The 21,830-nt window shown below is 39.6% G+C and overlaps 2 protein-coding genes and 1 long non-coding RNA gene across 4 annotated transcripts; 1 reads left to right on the forward strand and 2 right to left on the reverse strand.

Moving 5' to 3' along the window:
* Nucleotides 1-4,698: 4,698 nt before the first annotated feature.
* On the reverse strand, nt 4,699-7,258 carry wa-cup (walker cup). 2 transcript variants are annotated; one of them, XM_064695284.1, is made up of 8 exons: nt 6,840-7,258; nt 6,605-6,774; nt 6,396-6,539; nt 6,121-6,330; nt 5,877-6,053; nt 5,524-5,813; nt 5,316-5,461; nt 4,699-5,258 (listed from the first exon to the last, which is right to left on the reverse strand). In XM_064695284.1, exons 1-8 carry the CDS (start codon nt 7,117-7,119, stop codon nt 4,915-4,917), a joined length of 1,761 nt encoding a protein of 586 aa, XP_064551354.1. In that variant the 5' UTR covers nt 7,120-7,258; the 3' UTR covers nt 4,699-4,914. The 2 variants fall into 2 exon arrangements, with proteins under 2 accessions (XP_064551354.1, XP_064551347.1); XM_064695277.1 differs by having other exon boundaries at nt 4,699-5,261; nt 6,840-7,257.
* A 145-nt stretch (nt 7,259-7,403) lies between these two features.
* LOC135434930 (modular serine protease-like) lies at nt 7,404-9,497 on the reverse strand. The gene is made up of 4 exons (XM_064691746.1): nt 9,349-9,497; nt 8,971-9,274; nt 7,844-8,902; nt 7,404-7,772 (listed from the first exon to the last, which is right to left on the reverse strand). The coding sequence occupies exons 1-4, from the start codon at nt 9,482-9,484 to the stop codon at nt 7,508-7,510; spliced, it is 1,764 nt and encodes a 587-aa protein (XP_064547816.1). The 5' UTR covers nt 9,485-9,497; the 3' UTR covers nt 7,404-7,507.
* Nucleotides 9,498-15,127: 5,630 nt separating this feature from the next.
* On the forward strand, nt 15,128-15,958 carry LOC135437196 (uncharacterized). Its single transcript, XR_010437649.1, has 2 exons — nt 15,128-15,791; nt 15,890-15,958. It is a non-coding gene; the product is annotated as an uncharacterized LOC135437196 (long non-coding RNA).
* Nucleotides 15,959-21,830: the final 5,872 nt, after the last annotated feature.

Here is a 21,830-nt window from a genome sequence, read left to right on the forward strand (position 1 = left end):
TGTTTTTTAAATAAATATATTTGTTGATATTTAAATTGAAATTATAAAAAATGTTAAGCGAAGCAATCCATTTTGATATTTCTTTGTTTTATTGCCTATCAATTTACTTGTTATTTAGGCAGCAATAAAAACACACAAATCTGTGAACTTCACACATAGGAAACCAGCTAAAATTGTGCTTCAATTTGTTGCCATAGGCTTGCCTGTCGTCGCCAGAGTTTTCATTGTCAAACGTTTTGACAGCCTTTTTGTAGGAATTTATGTGTTTAAATTAAACACTTCGCTTGACTTTTGCCAGAATTGTTTTATGGCAGATCTACACACCATTTGCATGTAAAGCAACGCCTCGACTTCATCGCAGTCAAAATAAAAAAACCAATTGCCAGACAAAATAAATACAATTTATGTAACTTGGATTGGGTCACAGTTATATATTGTAGATGCCCTCTTCACCTCTCTCGGCTGAGTTGCCATTCTCTCAATGCAGTTAAGTATCCGCCCACATTGCATCTAATTTTGCGCAGTTTTTGCCATATGCAGCTGGCAAAACCTTGCTGTGGCTAAGCTATCCTTGTCGCTTCACCGGCCACTAGGCACGGCTGGCTTTCAGAATGAATTTAGCTAGCTCTTTTCTGGCCAACACTTTCAGCTGTGCCCAGAGACTAGTCCCGGTTATGTGCTGTGGAAATGACGTCCCGTCCTACAAAATTGGCCAACAGTTTTAAGTGGGTAAAATGCAGAGACATGCATGCATATATGACCAGGGCAATTGCACAGCTGAGCGGGCAGGGGGCGGGGTTTTGGTGCAACACTTTTGTTGATCGAAATGGCTGGTGGAATTGAAAGGAGGGGGCGGGACATTGGACTGGTTACCTTAGTCTAATGCCCAGATAATTGCAGTTAACAGTTGGCATATGACCATTTATTATATATGCCACACATGCCACATGCTATTGCTTTATTTTAAACGCTTTCGGGCGTAGCGCTGGCAGGGATTAGTCACACCATGGCCACAACGTGCATGCCACTGCAACCAAAGAGGCACATAAAAGCGCGTCAAGCCGGCACTCTATCTAACTCGCTCTTGCTCTTGAATTCTCTATCTCTTAGGCTATCTCTTTCGGTGGCCGTCTCTGAATGTCTCCATGTCTGCCATAAATCTTGCTAACCTGCATTGTCCTGCGGCCGTCGCCGTCGCAGCCTTTGAAATGCCAGTTCAACTTGCCCATAAGTGGCTTAAATGTTGAATTCCAAACACAATGCGAGAAAAAAACGCATCCGGAAGGGCGGGCAGTGGAATCGAGGCAGTAGCATTGTGGCAAGTGCCAAGCATGTGCCTGGCCTCGCAACGCAGCGCATCCGTCGCCATCGCCTGTGCCAGTCCCTGCGCCTCTGCCTCTGTCTGTGCCTCTGCCTGTGCCGTGTGCCATGAATGTCCTTATAAATTGTCTGCAATGTTAAATGTTGCATGCGCCGCTCTCTGCGTGGGCAGCCCTGCCCCCATCCGCTTACGCTGTAGTTTTGCCTGCACCACAGAAATTTATGGCGTTGCCACACAACGAGCACAGGCAACTGGCAACTGGCAACTGGCAACGAGCATTGCAACAGCTCCACGGCTCCTGGTACGATTCCTGCCACTAATCAGCACACGTTTTAGTTGGCGCTGCCAAGCAGCGGAAGCTCAAATTGTTAAAAGCAATAAAGCTAATAAGTGATGTGGCAAATGTGCGGCCTTGCCACCAGCTCCCTCTCTCGAACACTCTTGGTATCTGCCTGCCTCGTCTTTCCGCTCTCACTTTGCCTGTCCTTTTGTTTGCTTCTATCTCTAGTTTTTGCGGCCATGTATGGGGCCCTTTTGCCATTACAGTTCCTGTGCCACTTTTAAATATATGAATCCAGTTCGAGATGGGCGCGTGAAATATATTCAGTCGTTATTCCCAATAAAAGCCTAGCTTTGATATTTTTGAGTTGATGTTAACAAAGGATTTTAAAAGTTTAGGATAAGATATAAAAAAGCCAGAGCGAATTTTGAAAATATTTCTGGGCATAAAAGGCGAGTTTTGAATTGAAAATCAACAGCGGAAGAGCGTCCCATAACATTAATTATTTATTTAATTGTACCATATTAACTATTATTATACACCTTGATCTTTATTCTAAGGCTAAGCTTAGGGCAGTACGAAAAGTTTCATTCAATCTTACTCTCAGGAAAAATTGCAAATTGGCTTACAAGCAATATGAAAAAAAAAAACTCAATTAAAAGGTAATTGAATTTGTTGTATAAAGTTTCTAAAATATATTCTTTTAAAAACTCCGTGTTTGCCAACAAACTAAATATTTTTTAACTCTTGGTAGTTCATTTCAGTTTTCATGCTCACAATAAAATTACAAGTGTGTGTGTGTGTGTGTGTGTGGCATGTGGTCCATACCTAGTTCCTGCGGCAGTTGCAGTTGCCAACAACGGGAAATCAGCAATTAGCGACAGACCAGTTGGCCAATCCCCTTGCCGCTGCACTCTTCAGTGGGTCATAAAACCACCGGCGGGACTGGCTGCCTGACTGCCTGACTGCCAGGCAACGGCAACGGACCGCTGAACCACCCAACCCAATCACTGCGACAGGCACGCATTTCCGCCACCGCCAACTGCTTCCGGTGGCACTTTGCACTTTGACTTGGCTGCTCGACTGCGGCTGCTGTTTGCACGGCCTTTGTGGGATTCTCACTCTCTCTCTCTCTCTCTCTCTCTCTCTCTCTCTCTTTTTGGTAGACGCCCATCTCTTGCACTCTTGCACGCCACTCTGCCACTCGGTTGGTATTCTTGTCGTGCTGTTGCTCGTCCTGCGTCATGTAATTTTATGACTAATTAGTCAGCTACTACGTCAAGTTGGCAACTACATAAAGCTCTGGCGGTGGGCGGAGTGCGCCGGACGGAGGGGCGTGGCGGTACGGTGCTGGGCTACGACATTCGTTTAGTTTAAGTCTTGAACAGCTGTGGGCGTTACTTGATCATGGGGCGTGGCCGTTTATTTGCTCTGCTGCGCTTTTAATTGCAAATTTTCTGCTGCAGCATTTTTATGGCATGCGTCGGCGTCGATGTTGACGTCGACAGCAACAACAATAACAATAAAAGCAACAACAACAACAACAACAGCAACTGCCTCCGGTCTGTCTACAAAGTTGAGTTGCAGTTTGTTAGTTGCCTGCTGCCAATTGGCTTTGTTGGGCTCTTTGTTCCCGCGCCCCCGACAGCCCAAAGCAGACCTTACCGACAGCCCCTACAGCTCATACAGCCCTAACCACGCCGACATTCTCTTTGTTCTTATTTGGCTTTGTGTAATTTTGCAGCAGAAATCACAAAGCAGCAGCTTGAAGACATTTTTGAATCTGCTTCGGCAACTTCATTGAGCGCAATTTGCTGTAATTTGTAATAGCTTTAAGCTGATCTCTGGCAATGCACTTGAAAAGATAAAACACATTACTTCACTCCAGATCCTGGTAAGATCTGAAACTGTATCCAGCTTCAACATTTAGGAGGTGGAAGAATAATCAGAAGTTGGAAAAGTTTATTAAGTTATTAATATAAACTTTTATATTCATGTTATAATATACTTAATACATTCTATTAAATCAACATCTTATCCTTTTCCAAAAGGCCATAGCCAAGCATATCTGAACTGGGCCCTTATTAATTATACTCAAGTCATAAATAAAAGAGCCAAAAATTGTGTTAAATTCACAACTGACAAAAAGACGACAAATGATTTCCGCTGCTAAATGATCCACTTCCGTTGCATGTACAACATTTGTGTGCGCCCAATGGCAGTCCCCGCCCAAAAATCCAAAAACTGTCGAGTCAACTACGAGCAAAGTTGGGCAACACCTGCAGCAGAACCTACCCCAAAGCCGGGGCTACAGCTGGGTAAACGGCAGATGGCCTCCAGCTGGAAGATTGGGTGTGTTTGTGTGGGGGCTGGCTTGGCTTGGCGTGCTGAATTTTAAAAATACATACGAAATTTAAATGACAAGCAACTAATGGAAATTGTTAACAATTTTCAATGGCAGGTGGCAAGAAACTTTGCCAACCGGCTGCGACCTGCTGCGACTTGCTGCGACTCGAGCGGCAACCTTTGCAGCAAAAATCAGCTAACAGCACAACAAATGGCTTCATTTATTTGCGTCTTTTGTGCAATGTTAGCGGCACTTCCGCCCGGCGTTGGCGTGAACAGCTCAAGAAATCCTGATTTACGTTTAGCACGCCCCCTCAGCAGACGTAGAGTGTGAAAAGTTTGCCTTAAAAAGTTTAAAACCCTTGACTTTGGGCATTGCCGAAGTTGAAATACCCTTGCAGATACAACATTTGCGTGGAATTTAGTTAACAAAACAGAATACAGACTATGTAAAGATTTGGCATGGCATTTTTCTTTTAAGTCTTAAGTAAGTATTTTTTTTTTAAATCTTTCCTACAGAAGCAATAGTAAATATTTATACCAAGTATTGTCTATATAGATGCACTGAGAATCCAGTTCACATGGATAGAATAAAAAAAACAGAGATCGCAACAAAGCGTTGCATGTTTCACAACAAAAGTATAGTACCTACGAAAAGGTTTTGTAAAGCGTCCAAAGGCAAAGGAAACATATAATGTTTATAAATAAGACGAAAGTGGAAAGTAGAAAGTTGTAAGAGAAGTTGTTGCTATTGTTGTTGTTGTTGCAGCACTTGCAGTGATTGAATGGCCAAAAGGCTTTAATGTTCCTTTTTTTTTTGCAGCATTTTCGCTTTATAAAACTTTGGCTTTGGCTGAAAGGAAAACATCACTTTAAGTTTTTCCGAAAAGTTACAACTTTTGGACATCCCCAAATGGCAGCTGCATTGCGGCTGCAAATAAAATATAAACAGACCGACATTTATAAATCATCCGTCTAACAGTTCTTCAATAGCTTCAGGTATCGTTGATTTGGAATTTCTGACAGGAGAATTTTCAATAGACGTATCGAGGCTCGATAGAGAGCGGCGCATTCTGCGCTTACCGCTGCCCTCGGAAGCAATTAGCGCCTTCTTGAGCTCCATTTCCTCGCTATTTACCTTCAGGCAAATGTCTATGAACAGGATTAGATCAATGTTTTTCAGACGCTTGGCATATTTAAAGGCTAAAGTTAACATCTCCTTTTGCCTCTCAACTTTGCCCAGCACCGTATGCGCTTTGCAGGCGATTAGAGCGCTCAAGGCGGCCCATACGTAATGATTGCCCTTGATTGCTTCTGAAATGTTGTATGTTATTTGAGCGTTACCCACATACTCTCAATAATACTAACCATTCATGGATCTGCGAGCCAGCAAGCAGCAGGTATCGAAGGAATGATTGTCGAGATTCGCCTGTGCCGCCTCATGGTACAAGTAGCTGCGTTCTATGGGATACTTGGCGAATCGCATGCGACTCTCAAAGCGAGCTATACGTTGTCTAAAATACGGATGAAATACTAAGTAATAGTTATACATATAGGAATAATAATCAGATCTAACTTGAATATCTCTGCCTTGGGATCAACAAGTTGCTCTCGCTTAATTTGCATTATATTATTGAGTTTCAAATTGGCGACTGTACCCAGATCAATTGGTATCTTGAGTAAGGTCAGTAGACGTGTTCGCCCCGCTAATGTTTTGTCGGTGCTTGAAATTTTGTATTCATTAATGCGGGCCAAACCCAAGTAGTTGTAGACCTCATTAATGAATTCAAATTTCCAAGGCATAATGCGGTGCGTCTTGATGGTTACATAGTCGCCCGTGACCTCATCCACAAACTTCGTTAATTTCTGAAATACAAAAAATATACAAAAAATAAATAAATATAAAATAAAACACCTTTGATAACTAACATTTAGCTCATGTTTGCTGATCAGAGCTCGAATAGTTCGCAATATTTTGAACATATTTCGTCTCGTTTGATATTGTATGCGGAAGAAGTTCTCCTCCTGGTTCTTCAGATACAGTTCGTTGTTCGGATACGTCTGGAAATGTTTACTGTACATGGGGCAGCGGGCGTGAAGCATTTTCTAGATGAATAAAATACACGCATTTATCCATGCACAGATTAGAATTATATCTGAAATATAAACATACTGTAAATGTTCGAATTGTTTTGTAATTTTCATTGGCTAGAGTTTTTAAATATTGCGCTGACTCGACGGATTCTTTTAATAGGAGGTTTGGATTTTCACGTAAACGCTTAAGAAATGAAACATCCATCCAGGATTTGTGGAGATAGGCTTGATTATAGGTCTTGAACCGTCGCTCGCGACGCTTTTTCTCCAGCGGTGAGAGAAACTCTTCCTGATAGGAAGCAAAAATATTTATTCCCTGATCCCTATACACATTGTTACCTATACAATTGTTACCTTCTTCTCCAATATGCTGAGCACATCACAGTCCGGCTTCACATATGTAGGCCGCTTGGACAGACCTGATGTCATTTTGTCTATAAGTCTATGCACCGCCGGTGCTGTTTCATCCGAAAGCGCATCATACATATTACCATTGACCTATGAATCAGAAGTGCCATGGTATATACGTTATAAATAAATATATATATATATATCTTACTAACCACACTCAGACGATTCTGCAGAGGCCTTGCTTGCGAATAGCAAAAGATCCGCAGATTGTGGTGAAGATTTCGTTTGGAATCCTCAAACTTATTCGATTCATAAAGCGCATCACAAATCTCCAAATTGATTGCTGGATCGAAAGCATACCGATTTCTCCTTCTTAAAGTATCTGCAAAATTTAAAAAAATATTTTAAAGCTTCCTGTATATATGTATATCGGATTTGGCTCTCAACTTTTGGCGTTTACACAGTCAATGAGTGCCTCCGGTGCCCGCGCCAGTGTCCTTTTGATTTGACTTCGCCTCAACAGGACCTTCGTATCACCTGGGTCAAGTTTCAGCGCAGCATCAAAGTATCGACTACCAGCATTTAGGTTATGCCTATGAGCAAAATAAGAGCCCCAATCGGTGTACATGGCCCGCAGTTGATCATCCGTCCACTTGACAACTTGCCATGGCTCCAGGTGCTTTTGCACGGCAGCGGATGGTGCGAATAGGTCCCCGACCTCAGACATTGTCTTGTGTTTACAATTGGGGGAGTGTATTAAAAACGGTTAAAAGATCGTTTAAAACAATAGAAAATAACAATTAAAAAATGTTAAAATTAAATATTAAAAAAATATGTATATTAAAATCATGTGTGTTTAGTGTGTCTAAATCTAATTTATGACAGGCAAACATAGCTCGAATTTTCAATCGAATTCTGACAGAAATGGAATGGGTACTACTTCCGTACTACTTATTAATAAGACAAAATTAAATTTTTTATATAAATGCCTTTTATTTGTTCTGAATACAATTTTATTAAATGTTAATTTTTTTGTTACATTTTTTTTATTTATAAAGTTTTAAGTACAATTTTGTGTATAGTATATTTTAAAATCGTGTACAAAACATTTATATTTAAAATTTATAACCATATTTTAATGCATGCTGTATTAATACACCCTTAATATCTTTGGTGAACTGCCCTGTATTAACTGGGGCATTTTCATCAACAATATATTTTAGAGAGTATATCTGTTCAGTGTTCTCAACAATTGGCTCTCCCAGAGTGTTCCCGTGCTCTTTGGTATTATTATTGCTCTGGGAATCAATCAGGCAAATGGGTCGCACTTTAGCCGAGAGTATAAAGGGATTTATCATAGTCAGCATGGCTAGCGGCTTGCTAAAAATATGTACAAATTAGTCAACTATATAACTATATAATTAAACTATTATAGTTTTCTGTTTGCTTACAATGTTTTCAGGTCCACCTGCGCAATGTTGCGTACATCGTAGCCATGTTCCTTTTTTGCATTGAATCCAACCGACTTATTGCCCAAAACTATGGTGTAGTCTGTAAAAAATTCGGAACTGCTGGAGAAACAGTTGGAAACAGTGAGCACATAAAATGGGTCAATAATTGAGCCCAAGCAACGGAATCTATAATTATTATTTGATATGCGTTGAAATACGCTGACCAGCCATGGATCTTCTTTAACTGTGTCAAAAGTTCTTCCACAGTCAGGCTTGCATTTTAAATTCGAAACTTTAGTATTGACCCTTGACCATTTGCCATTCGTATTGCATTTAAGTTCTTCGTGTGAAATAGTCGATATATAGCCCTGAGCACACTGAACGATGGCTCTGGTTGAGACCACAAGCGGGTCTCTGGCGCAATCGATGGTATTGTTATTGTAACTACATATGGCATGAGTACTGGGATCATTTATGATACTGCTACGATCGCAGGCATTTACACACTCCGCCCACGGTGCCTTCCAGTCACCATTATCGCAAGTGTTCACATCGCTGCCCTGAAGTACATACTTCTGGCTGCAGCTCAATCGCACCGTCGTCAGATGGGACACGTTTCCACCGTTGAAGTATGGCAAGCCATTGTACAAGGTTCTCAGACGTAGCTTCTCGCCGATCACAGTGCAACTCTTCTTAGTTTCTGGTGCCTGAACCGTTGAAGTGAACTCAGTTGCTGGAAGCGTACTTTTGTCGGTTGTAGTGATTTGCCATGATGGTATGTACCATTCGTCGGTCGAGGTCTTATTTGTCTTCTCGTTGCATAAGACAGACAGCTCATCGGACCCATCTTGGCAATCGATGCGGTGATTACAGGCCGCCATTTCGGAAATGCAGGCGCCGTAGGCACAACGGAAGGCACCGGGGGGACAGATCGAGCCCACACAAACTTCAATAGTTTCATCCGAGTTATCCAAACAGTCCCCAACGCCATTGCACAGTTTGCTATAGGGAATACATTCCTCAGATTCTCTGCATTGAAACTCCGTATAAACTTTGTCACTGAATATATAAATAATTAAAACAGAAAAATAACATAAATTTTATTTAAAAATTGTTGAGCAACTTACGTGCATTTACCACGAATTTCCCGATCGAAAAGACTTGGGTCGGTGGTACAATCGAACTTGAACTCATCTGTATTGTCCCAGCAATCCTTGATCCCATCACACCACTTGGAGCTGTCGACGCAGGCGCCGTAGGAGCACCTATGTTCATTGCATTTAAAATTATGGCATTCTTCAAATGTCTCATCGCTGCCATCGTCACAGTCCTTAAATGAATTGCACTTGAGAGAATTATTTATGCACTGACCATTCTTGCATTGAAACTCCCACTCCAAGCAGCCACTTTCTTGCTCTGTATTTGCATAGGCTGTAAATATTGAAATACATCAACACAATATAATGCTACTTGCTTTTTCTATGCAAATATATGTTAATGCTTACCATTGCCATATTTCAGGCATAACAGCACCACGCAAACTCGAAGTCCCTGAAACATTGAAGCTCTTCCGATCATAACAATATTTTTCATATGCCGTTGTATCAAATATCGACTGTTCGCTTTCGAGTTTCTTTGCATACTGAATTTAAACTATATCAAACTCTGGCGATATCGGAGGGCAGCCTCGTTGTATATTCATTTACATACACATACATATATGAGAAAACAAATACGATTGAGTGCGAAAAAAGTCACACAAGCACATCCAGTATATACATAAAGCATATGCACATACATGAAGATTATTATTATTATTCATGATCATGATTATAACTTATAGTTTTATCACGACATTATTATTTATATCCTGAATGAACAATTATTATTATCAAGATTTATTACTTTATTACTCTCACAGGATATTTTGAAAACAAACTATTTGCCATATTTGTCGCAAATAGTGGTTGGAGTATTTGTCGTTGTTACTATTTCTTTCGTTTATAATTATGGTAAAAAATTGAAAGGCGCGCAGATTCTATCAAAGCAGCCAAAACATTTACACAGTCGACTTGACACCCTTTCATTTTAAATTCACAGTTTTTCAATTTGTTCTATCCAGTGGGTATTTTTTTGTTTTTGTTATTTTTTTACCCGATGCATTTTGCGGGCCTTGTTAGAAATTGTTCAAAGCGGTTTTTTCGCACTTCAATGTTTCAATACACACTCGTTGCCTGCCCATTGATTAAAAAAAACTAGTTTCAGCTTTTGAATGCAAATTAAAGGCGGCCCTTACAATTGAATGGGTTGCGCTACAGAAGAAAAAAAATAAAAAGCAAATTAAAAACCAGAAGGAACCGTCATATTCGGTCTGATGCAGAAACCTTTCATACCCTTGCAGAAACACTAACATTAGAAATAGTACATATATGAGAAAATGCTCCCATACCCAGATACTACTAAGATTTTGTATTGTGTGTAAGCTTAAATAAACCTCGTGAGTTTCGTTGAGATATCATGAAATATAAAAACAAGATTCATATGTTTTCTTGTAAAAAGGGTATTGCACGTTTAATTGATTCGAGGCTGAAGGAACACATCACGCATAAGGCTAGAAATTGAATGCAACATTTTTCATGCCTTTAAGGACTCAAATCGTGTCTAGTGCGCATATATATATATATGCTGGATGCTTTTTTAACCACTATGTGTCTTTGTGGAAATTAACTATTTTTAATTCAATTAAGCCTTAGGGGAATCCTGTTTGAGAGTGCTTAGTTTTTTTGGAGTGAGTATTGAATTAAAAGCTGGGAGCTGCGAGTGTTGAATTAAAAATGAAAATGCTTGCAGCACAGCAAAGGCAGCTTTTGATGTTTCTGTGGGGGCGGTGAATGTAGTCGTGATAGTTAGGGTGAACTCGGGTGGTGTAGAGTGCAGACAACATAGAGGGCACAAGTGACAATGGAATTGTTTGCAAATTGACAAACAAAATGCGCTTTTGTGATTCACCAAACGGCAAGCGAAAACGACAAGCGGCATTTCGCATGGCCAAAGGGGCGCATACGTTATATGGATTGACATGAACTGACACTCACACACACACACACACACACACACACACACACACAGACACACACACATACAGACAAACTGTTTGCACTGACAAATGAGCGCAAATTGCATTGCCAGTTTGTCGTTGTTACCATTTCCTTTATTTTGTGTAGTTGTTGTTGTTGTTTTTGTTATTGTTTCCAGCACAACTGTGTCAACGGCAACAACAACAGCAACATCAGAGGTTGCTAAAAATCGACTCTGCTTCATTTGCATTTCGATTGCGTCACGCATGAGCATGAAGCTCTTTAAGCACCGATGTTATATATATATATATATAATAATAATTCAACAGCCGATAACACATGCCAGAACATAATAAGCTGGGACTCTTTTAATTGACCTCTATATATGGTTATTCTGGTATCAGAACGTTGGGCCTTACCCTTGGCCCGCTGCCCCCTAAAAATAAACTTTGATAAAAACAACAAAATTAAATTAATATCAAAAGTCTGCCATTTGTAGGTTTACAAAGGCGAATTTGATAAAAATATTGAAATTTTAATAAATATCCCATGCCTGCGTATTGCTTGCACTGGGCAACAAATATATTATTACATTCAATTAAATACTTCATATATTTAAAATATATCACATGCTTTTGAAATGACTAGAAAAATTTCATTAAGTTAACCACCAAAGTAAAATAAAATATAGCATAATATTCTAAGTTATTTTCTTAATATAACAATTAACCTTAAAAAGAAATCAGGCTTGGCTACAATTTTGTAGGCTAGTGTTATGTGCGTCACAACGCGTGATCCCTAGGGGTGCTGATAATTTTTCCGTTCTTATACAAGTGATTGACTTTGTTTCTCAATAGCAATAAACAAAAAAATATATATTCGTGCAGATGCTGTAAAAATTATTCGAATTTAATTCGTGTTAACATAAACTAGTCTAAATTAAATATTTTCTCATATCTCAGTGATTTGGTGTAGAAATCAATTTGGGTTCTTGAGGCATTACCCAATTAATAAAGCTTCAAAGTCTGGCGGACAGTGCCGCGAGTGCAGCGCCAACTTTCGACTAGCGCCAATAACCAAAAACTGTCGCCTCCTCCACTTAGTCATCGGCAGTAGCCCAAACGGAACCCACAACAAGATCTTGCGGCCACACAAAAAGCCAACCGAAAAAAAGGTCGTCAAAACTTTTGGCCAAAGTTTGCATGGGCCGAGGGAAGCTGCACTGTTGCGGCATGGGCGGGGAGCGCTATATGGCTGGCTCTTATCCAATTAAGTCATAACTCAATATGTGCCGAAAGAGAGGGAGATATACACTTGGCCATTACTTAGGCGAAGGCAAAAATTTTGCTCTAATAACTTTGGGGCTGATGCTTGCTTCCGTCTACTTTTTGGTGGCAAGCAGATAATTTTCACACCCGACAAGTCCCACCCGAAGCGAGAGCCGCCGCATTCAGCTGCAGCACGTAGCCATGCAATTTGCTAGCCAGAGTTGGGTGGAAAGAAATGGGGCGATATTTTAGTTTATGCTGAGCAACAGCTATCCGGCTGCCTGGCATTGGCTTTTACGGCACCAGCGAGACGCTGCCACAACTCATTTGGCGTTGACCAGGACGACTTTGTTGGGCCATAGCTACCCCCCTTTTCCCTGCCACAACCCCTTTTCGCTGTGAGTGGCTGGAACAGCTCTCCAACTCCATCCATCTGCAGTTGAACGCGCGCATAAATTATTCATTTGTAATGTGCAGCAGCACTCGTTGCCGGGTTGGGCTACACAATGGGGGCAGGGGGCGTCTAGTGGGCTGGGGGCACACTGTGTGTGCACTTTTGGCACAGGATATGACACTGACACTCAGCGCCCGGCGCTCGTCCTGCGTCAACAACTTCCCAGCGGCAACTGGTATGGGGTCTGTGGTCCTTGGTCTTCGCTCCCCGATCCCCGCTGGACGGGCTCTTGGCGTTTACTTTCGGTTTGTAATTTCCTTCTGGAGTTTGCGGCGCCAAAGGAAGACAGCCAGAAATGGCGAAACCCCCAAGAAATTCACAGCAAAGCGGCAGCAGCAGGCGGAGAGTATATTGCAAATGACGATTGCAACTGAACTGGGCAGCATACCACACACACACACACACACCCCTTTGGCTTACCATTTTCTTTGGGGAGCAGCGTTCGCTGCAGTTGCAAAGTTTAAAGTTTGCTTCAGATCTGCAGCTGTGTGTGAAAAGTTTCATTTGTGAATTGAAAAATTATTTCCAGTTTCATATGCAGAGTGTGTGTCATTTACAGGACGAGACGCGCCAGCTAACCCAACAAGCTGAGCCAGCCAAGCAGCACACAACCATTGACAAAATGGAAAGTTGTTGACTTAGTTTCCGCTTCTGTGCGCCGCTTCTGTTGCCCCAGTGTAGCACATTGCTGTTGCAACTTTCAGCTAACGCTGTGTATGTGCCGCAAGAGTCTTCAGCCTGGCTTGTCGGCGCGTTGGCAACACTTTTAATTATGTGCTGGCTACGCTTAAATTGAAGTAATAGCTCAAGTTTTTGCTGGCTTTTGTGGCTTAAAGCAGGTGCCAAGTCCAACCCCTTGAAAATGATTTTGTGCAAATGTATAGAACAGATAAAAGAAGGTTCCTCTGACCGCATTACGGGTATATATTCTCGGATCAGCAGCAAAGTCCAAGTCGATTGAAAAATGTCCGTCTGCCTGTTTCTTTGCAAAAACTAGTCTCTTAGTTTAATTAGTATGTCTTTCTATTCATACTAGTACTAACAACTGTTTCGTTTTGCAAGATATCTTGGTGAAACTCGGCATTTATTAGATTTAGGCAAAATCTTGTCAACATCGGACTTCTTTATCAAAAAGGTCTATGCAATGAATCGGTCGAATAATGAGTTATATATTATGTGGAAAACTTTTCTGCTTTTCAAAATATCTTAATCGACGTCAGCACATATGCGTATATTCTCCTTAAGAATCCGTATCAAATTGGAGTGAAATAGTTTAAGGAATCGGTCAAAAACTAAGCCACATATTTTCAAGGATATTTATCCTTCGGCCTGCGTAACATTTTTTTTGCATTAAACATAAAATTAGTCAGCTAAAAGGAAAGCCGAATATTAACAACTTATATATACATTCAAAAACTATTTGTAGCCTTTCAGTCTTAAATTTGTGCTTATAAATTGTAAATCAAAGAAATAACTAAATGCACAACATTTATATTCTAGATGACAGCCAGTAGAAGAAATTAGCAGACCAAATGGAATTAACATATGAAAGGCCTTGGCTAAAATATAGAACTCTCACAGATTTTGCAGTTCCAAACACGTAGCCCCGTCCATTTGGTCCATTCTGTAGAAAACTCATAGAAGTAGTTGCCTTGCTGCAGCTAGTTGCAGTGCGAAACATGTGGCACGTGCGCACACAAAGTTGCAGCAAAAACTGAACTGAACTGCATGAAGTAATTAGGTATTTAAAAAGTAGAGAATATTGTCGGACATGTGCGCAAAGCTGGCGTTGAAATACCGAGTAGTATATGATAAAGAGATTGTTAAATAAGCTACCACTGAGTTTAAAGAGGAACGAATCAAATAATCTATGCGCAGGCTCTATATATAAATATTTATATATATATCTATATATAAAACTGTTTGTACTGACTGACTGATTGACTGACTGACCAATGGGTGATCAACGCACAGTCCAAACCGGAAGAGCTAGGAAGCTGAAAGTTAAGAAGGCGATTCGGGAAATTCCACCAAAAATCGAGAATAACGTTTGTATGAAACTTTTTTGTCGGATCGGCCTTAAACTCATTTTCAAAGATCTTTATTCAAATTCATTTTAGGGGTGTTTCACACTTCTCGAAAAATGCAATCCTCCTTGGTGGAAATGGATGTCAAAGGTTTGATGGGTGACGTTTCGCGCTTAAATTCATTTCCAAGGATATACATGAAAAATCATTTGAGTCGTATTTCATATTTTTCGCAAAATCCAAGTTTCCTCGGTAAAAAGTGCGATTCAATGATTTTTTTGGTGAAGTTTTAAGTTTTGTCCGATTTGCTTCAAACTAATTTTCAAAAATTCCCACCCCAATAACTCGGTCAAATCTCATCCGATTAGTCGTAGCTTATTATTATATATGTAAAAACAGGCTGTTTTACTTGAATAATTATATTAACAAGTTATATCAAATTACATCAATATCAATATCTAAAAGATCAACATATCTAGAAGTCATAAATATAATTTATAAAAATGTTAATAATAATATCGGGAACTATGATTTGCTGCCGGACTGCTGGCATATAGAGTACATTTATGGTGCAACGGAGACAGATTGTGTTGAATTTTGAAGAAACGACGCTTTCAACAATTGAGCTGGACTGACTATGCGGATGCCACATGCGAGAGCAGTTGCGTGCAACCGCAGCAGAATTGAAGTTTTAATTTAAATTTTAGGGCAATGTTGTTGTAATTTATTAAGCTTGCCATGAAACTGACTGCACTACACCGCAAAATTGTCAACAGGCGGGCCTCACATACGCGCACACAAGCATGCATTTAAAGAGCCGCAGACACGCACGTGTGCTGCAAAAAACGGAAACGGAAACAGCAGCGCGGTCGTCTTTTGAGTGTGTGTGTGTGTGTGTGTGTATGGGTGTGTATGGGTGTCTGTTTGCATTGGTGTTTGTACGGGCTTTGACAAATATTTCGTGTGTACGTGAGCCAGTGCCCGTGTGAGTGTGTGTGTGTGTGCTTTGCCGGATGCGAAAGTTTGTTGCTGCAAATAAAAGGTTTCGAAATTAGCAAGTAAAATATGCACACAAATGCCAGGTGTATGTGTGTACAGCATTAACGGAAACGGACTCTTGTGGTATGTAGCATATTTAATTTATGTGGCAACATTGACGGCAACAATTTTAACAGTTTTGAACAACTATTTTTTTGTTTTCTTTTTGATTTTATAACAAGTTTGAAATTATTTGAAATTATTTTGAATTCACATTACATATTTGTCGGATTAGCAGACACTGTAATTAATTCACAATGACTCTTCAATGGCTTAACATTTGGTTTATGTGGGCGTGGTCGGTTAGTTTAGACAACGGCAGCCTTAAATCAGAGCTGGTATGCTCATAATCAACGCAAATGGCTGGCAGATGGACGATTGCAGCTGACAGGATGCTGCCTAATTAAAATGGCAAAATGTCAACAACAACAACAACAACAACGTCGCCAACTACAACAACAACAACAACAACAACAACAACGATGTCATTGACAATGCACGTCGAACAACGGGCAATTGTCATGCAAATTTATGCGCCAACTGGACACAAACAAACGAAAAACGCCCGAAGAACACAGCCAGCGTCGACCCTCCGACAACATCGCAGTCCCAACTCAAACCCAAAGAGAGACCCAAAACCAAACCAAGAGCCCCAAAAACTAAGCTTTCAAATTATGCACAGCACATGCAGACATGCCACAGATACAGTTGCTGTTACATTGCCGCAGATACAGACACAGTTACATTTACAGATACAGATACAATTTTGGCGATACTTGCAGTTGCACATTTTAATAGAGTTGCGTTCGTGATACACGCGATGCAGCACTTCGTGTTTAATATTCGTGTTTCGGGTTTCTTCACACGACCAAACAAACTACTACACGCTTTTATATATTTTGCTTTCCGCAAATTGCAGACCTTTATTATAAACATTTATAAAATACAGAAAAAATTGAAAATAAAAATTCACATTAAAAACGTCGTGAAAAAAATCAGCCCATCTCTAGCATTGTTTTATGCTGTTGTACACATGTTGTTAGTTTTATAGTGTCGTCGCAGGGGAGAGAGAGGGTGGGCGATGATAAATCTGTTAGCCGCGCAGCACTTGGCCAAATGGTAAATAAATTTTAACTTGATTAACGATTTTGTCGGGCTCATTTTTGGCCACCCCCCACCAAATTGATTGGTCATTGGCTGCACTTTCTGGCTAGCTTCAAACAGTTTCAACTGTGAAATTAATTTGTATCTCTCATGCCGGGGTCTTAATTGCATTTTGCGTTACGATTCATTAACTTGGCCAAGTGAAGTGCAACATTTGTGGCTGGTTGTGTTGGCCAGTGTGATTTTGGGCGTGAATCGCGGCTTGTGTGCTTTCAATTCAGTTAACAGGTCAGCAGCAACAGCAACAGCAGCAGAAGCAACTGTGGCAGAGCCTGCCTTTTAGCGCTTATTATCCTTGTCACGTTCGAGGACCAACGCGCCTTTGTGTACCGTTTGTTCCTGTGGTTGTTGTTGTTGCTGCTATGCTAACAATTTGCCTGAGTGCTGCGAATTCCTTGCAGGTAAATGCACATACACACACATGCACAGTCACTCACACACACACACATATCAGCTGGATTGAATAGAAGCGAATCAGAAGTGTGAGTGAGTGTAGTCAATGCCTCGCCAAGATTGAATTAGTTTGCATGCTAATTCCGTTTGTCAGGGTTGTTTGCGCACTCGAAGTGCGGACGCGATGGTGTATACCCTGGTTAATTTGATAATTGCCTAGCTATAAGCGCTGCAAGTATAAATGCGCCCTTGTATAAATTATCTAGAGTCACAGCAACTGATCTTTGATATGGATAAATGGGCTGCTTACGTAAATATTTATGCAGCTTATTATTGGCTATGAACACAAATGAGAGAGTATACGATAAGATTTAATGTAAAAAGTGATTAAATAAATGGACATATGAGTATTGTTAATCAAATTGTATCGAGTAATGAGTGCTACTATAATATAGTCAAGTTAGTGCCTAGTATCTGATATTATTTTCACCATATTGTTGTGAATTACATCGATTTTAGGCTCTGCGATAATATTTGAACCCGAGCTGGCTCTTTACTAGTTCTGTTCACATTTCAAGTGGACATGTGTTTCAAGCAGCAGCAACAACAGCCGCCAGAAGTGGACTCCAATCTAACCGCCTGCTCATGTACCTCATACATGCCCGCCGGTCAGGACACGTATTTTTTTTCTGCTCATTGCAGTCGCTGTTGTTGTGCTCGTGTATTCGTCTATCGAGGGGGCATTTATCAAGTGTCCCCCTGGAGCGGCTATTGCTGTAGCTGGAGCTTGGTGCATATGCCAACACATTCTGCTTATAGCTGACCAGAACTTGTCATCCTCCATGGCATGGAAAAAATGGATAGGATGCCGGATCCCGGAGTCTCTTATGCTGCATTTAAAAAGTGTATTTTTAGCTGGCAATACATAAATTTAAGTGAAGCAACACATCGCATACATCAGGAGCCGCCTGCCAGCCAGATACCAGAGAGTCAGCCTATGTATCTGAATGTCCACGAATACCTCAAATGGCCTTTAAGATACATATGCATTGCGTGCATGACTGCCGCAACTAGTGTGTCAACTGATTTAGTGTTCGGCTTTAATAGAGATGTTCCCATAGACACTGCTAAAGCATTGTGGCTGGGCCATTAACTCAATGCCCAGACAGACGCAGGCAGCAGACAGCTGAGAGTATTAACGAAAGTTACATAGACAGCACAAATTAATTAGATACACAATAAATTACTCATATGCCAAAAGCAGCTGATAAACACAATTACAGATACAGAACCGCCACAGACCATTGTTTGTGTGGCTGGAGTCATTTTATGTCGCAGTGGATGAAGCGAAAGTTCTGGTGACAGCAAATAACTATTTAATTCCCTTACCAACTTTAATAGTAAAATAAGCTACAACTTTTGCTTTTTAAGGACACTTTGTAAAATAAAAAAAAATACATTTCTTTTAAATGATTAACTTTTTTGCTACACTTGTGATTTTATGAAGTAAAATGTACTCGAATATACTTTTAGTTCTATACAAAAAACTAACTGATTTAAACACTGAACATTGGAAAGTACTTCTTCTTTCACTTCTGACTTGCAAAAATAATAAAATGAAAATAAATGTGAAATCACAGAAATCACAGTGGAAAGCGAAACATGATGCCAAGAGAACTAAAAACAAATACAAAAGCGTGCTCAGATAGTGCGAGAAATAGAAACAAAATGGCAAAAGCAAAAGCAAAAATAATGGCAACAAGAACTATAATTTCCTAAAGGACTTAATTATTTTATAATAAGCACATAACACAAGCGAACTACAAGCAAAGCGCAGCCCCAAAGGCAGGACACAGCAGGACGCGACTAGAAAAAGCTGTGGTCAACGGGCCACAGGAAGAGTAAAGGATGCCGCGTAAATGCAGCGCAAAAGTTGCTAAAGTTTTTCCACTCACAAATCGGACAGAATAGTAAATGGAAGGGCATGGCAGAGCAGGACTCAAGTAAACGGAGACAGCATAAATTGTGAAAATATTGCAGATTGCTTTTATCTCACTTCCCTGGCAAGTGCCATCTCATCTCACTCCTTTTCTTTCTCCCTATCGTTTTATTAATACATGCTTGGATTAATTACAGCAATAAACGTAGATTTGCAAAAGTTTCTCCAGATTTTGCAAAGAGCTTGCTCAGTTGACTTACTTTACATTAAATAAATTAAAATATTATGAAAACAAAACCAAAAGTAAATATACAATTTTACAGTAATGAATTCTACCAAAAGGCTTTTTGGTTATTTGACATATTTTTGAAAAATAATTTTAATTGCAATTTATATCAATTACTTTAATTGCATTAAAATCAGTGAAGCCGGTTAAATGAATATCCATGGAATGGCATCGATATTTTCCACTCCAAGCACTTTCCTAAATAAATGTGATTTCTTGAAACTCGGCCTGTTCGACAGCCGAAATATTTATGAAAGCCCAGTTGACCTTGTTCCAATTCACCATCTAAACTGCGAATAACTGAATTGATATTAGCACAAGGCACAACTTAAGCGCACTGTAGCAGCAATAAGGTCTGTACAGCGCTTGGGCCATCAAATTAGATAAGCATGAAATGGCATTACGTATACGCACCGTTGGCCGATGCTGGCATGAAACAAACATTTAAACACTTCAAAAACAATATAAATTCATTCAGCATTCAGCCAAACGATGGCCAAACTATAAGCATAAGCCATAAACTACATGCACAGGCCAAATGCAGACAGGCAACAGCAACAACAATAAATAAATGCCCAACAATTGATACTTTGGCCAGAGGAACAGCCAGGAACGGCAAGGCCAACGAGAACAAATGCTTCCAGTTTATATAACAAGCGTGCGAGACGGAGTAGAGGCGGCGGCTTTCGACAGGCATAAAACAGAGCACAGAGCCAAATAGATAGTTAAATGCCTACACACACACAAACACACACACACACACGAAATAGCATTTGGGTGCCGAGGGGAATGAAAAGGACGCCTGAAGAGCAGCATCAAATTCATTTGAATTGCAAAACAAACACAGACCGAGGCACAGAAATGAACTTAATCATGTTGTAAATTTACATAATTTGACGTGTACATAAATATATATATATATATATATATAGGGTACAATACAACAGAGAAGAGTAGCACGAGTTGGAATATATGGTTAATATTATTTGTATATATTTCAATAAGCAGAGCTATCAATTCGTTGGCTCATCATAAAATCGATTTTGCTAAATTATTATTAAAGGCTGAGAGAATTTAGGGACAATAATTAGATAAGGCCTTCATATATATGGGAGTTTTAATATGTTTACAAAGAAGAACATCTTTTAGCTCTGTAGAAGGTTAACATTTAAAATTGTTTATTATATTTCATAATTTATTTATATATATAGTAATTGTGTGACAAAAAATTGATATTATATTATCAATTATAAAAATCATACATTTATTTTTACATTACATTAACCATCTATTTGAGTATTCATTGTTTCTGATAGTAGATTAAAAAAAATTGTAAAATTATTATTTTTATTTTATATAAACTCAGATTTCCTCTATATACGCTAAGGTATGAAATGTAATTTTCCTAGAAATTCTTTGTATTCCCTGGGCGCCTCATTAACTCTCAATGCCTTAAGCAAACTTTTCTAATGAGCTACTGCAACTTGATTACCTCGGGGCACAATCCAAGGCTGTCGGCTCCCTTTTCCAGATATAATATGCTGAAATTACATTAGTGCGCATTGGCAGCCGAGTCAGGCTTTCTTTTATAGGTAGCTGTCAGCTATAATGAGCCTCAATTGCAGTTAGTCGCGACTCGCATGAAGCTATCAAGATGGGAACCAGACGCAATATGCACTATGCATTCCCCCAGTCTGTCACACACATTATGACAATTTAATTGAAGGTTATGCGTGACGCAGTCAGCAGCTGGCAATGCACTAATAGACATGCCCATAACCATTCAGTTTTATAAGGTCAGATTGCGCGACAATCGTCAATTGCATTTTAATATGATTATTTTGCAATAATATCTGTGATTATTTCAACAAATTGCAGGGATCATTAAATGGGGAGAGAAGTAGAAAAAGAATAAGAAAATACTCTATACTTTAACTTTAAACTCGAGTTATATCATTCTTTTAAAATTTCTTTAAAGTTTTTATATATTTGTGGTGATTATGTTTGACATATCCCTTACTATTGTGTCTGAATGTAATATTCCAATATATATAATATCTTTAAAGATTTTGTAATAAAAAATGTTTCTATATTGAAATATATATGGGTTTTTTGATTTGCTTCATTCGTTTGGATATTATTGACTCACAAAGTTCAAAGTGTCAACTATGGAAACACTTTTGCTCCCTACTGTATATATACTTTATGTATTTTCTGAGAATGTATGTGTAAGGACTTGAAATTAGAGAAGTTATAGTTTATAATCAAATTTCTAATTAACTTCAAAGCATTTGGCTGAATCTTTGCTTAGTTCACACATTGAATATGGTCCACTCTTAGC

This window comes from Drosophila montana, unplaced genomic scaffold, assembly GCF_035044405.1.
Source record: "Drosophila montana isolate Dmon_TW-CO22-7 unplaced genomic scaffold, ASM3504440v1 contig_1505_1, whole genome shotgun sequence".
Taxonomy (NCBI): domain Eukaryota; kingdom Metazoa; phylum Arthropoda; class Insecta; order Diptera; family Drosophilidae; genus Drosophila; species Drosophila montana.

Bases quoted from the DNA above. Each gene is read 5' to 3' on its own strand.
- wa-cup (XM_064695277.1), bottom strand. From the start codon at position 7,119: ATGTCTGAGGTCGGGGACCTATTCGCACCATCCGCTGCCGTGCAAAAG. The intron at 5,814-5,876 runs GTTAGTTATCAA...TTTGTATTTCAG, and splicing joins TCAGCAAACATGAGCTAAAT to AAATTAACGAAGTTTGTGGA. The intron at 5,262-5,315 runs GTTAGTATTATT...ACAACATTTCAG, and splicing joins GGCTCGCAGATCCATGAATG to AAGCAATCAAGGGCAATCAT.
- LOC135434930 (XM_064691746.1), bottom strand. From the start codon at position 9,484: ATGCAAAGAAACTCGAAAGCGAACAGTCGATATTTGATACAACGGCAT. The intron at 8,903-8,970 runs GTAAGTTGCTCA...TTATATATTCAG, and splicing joins GAAATTCGTGGTAAATGCAC to TGACAAAGTTTATACGGAGT. The intron at 7,773-7,843 runs GTAAGCAAACAG...ACATATTTTTAG, and splicing joins CAGGTGGACCTGAAAACATT to CAAGCCGCTAGCCATGCTGA.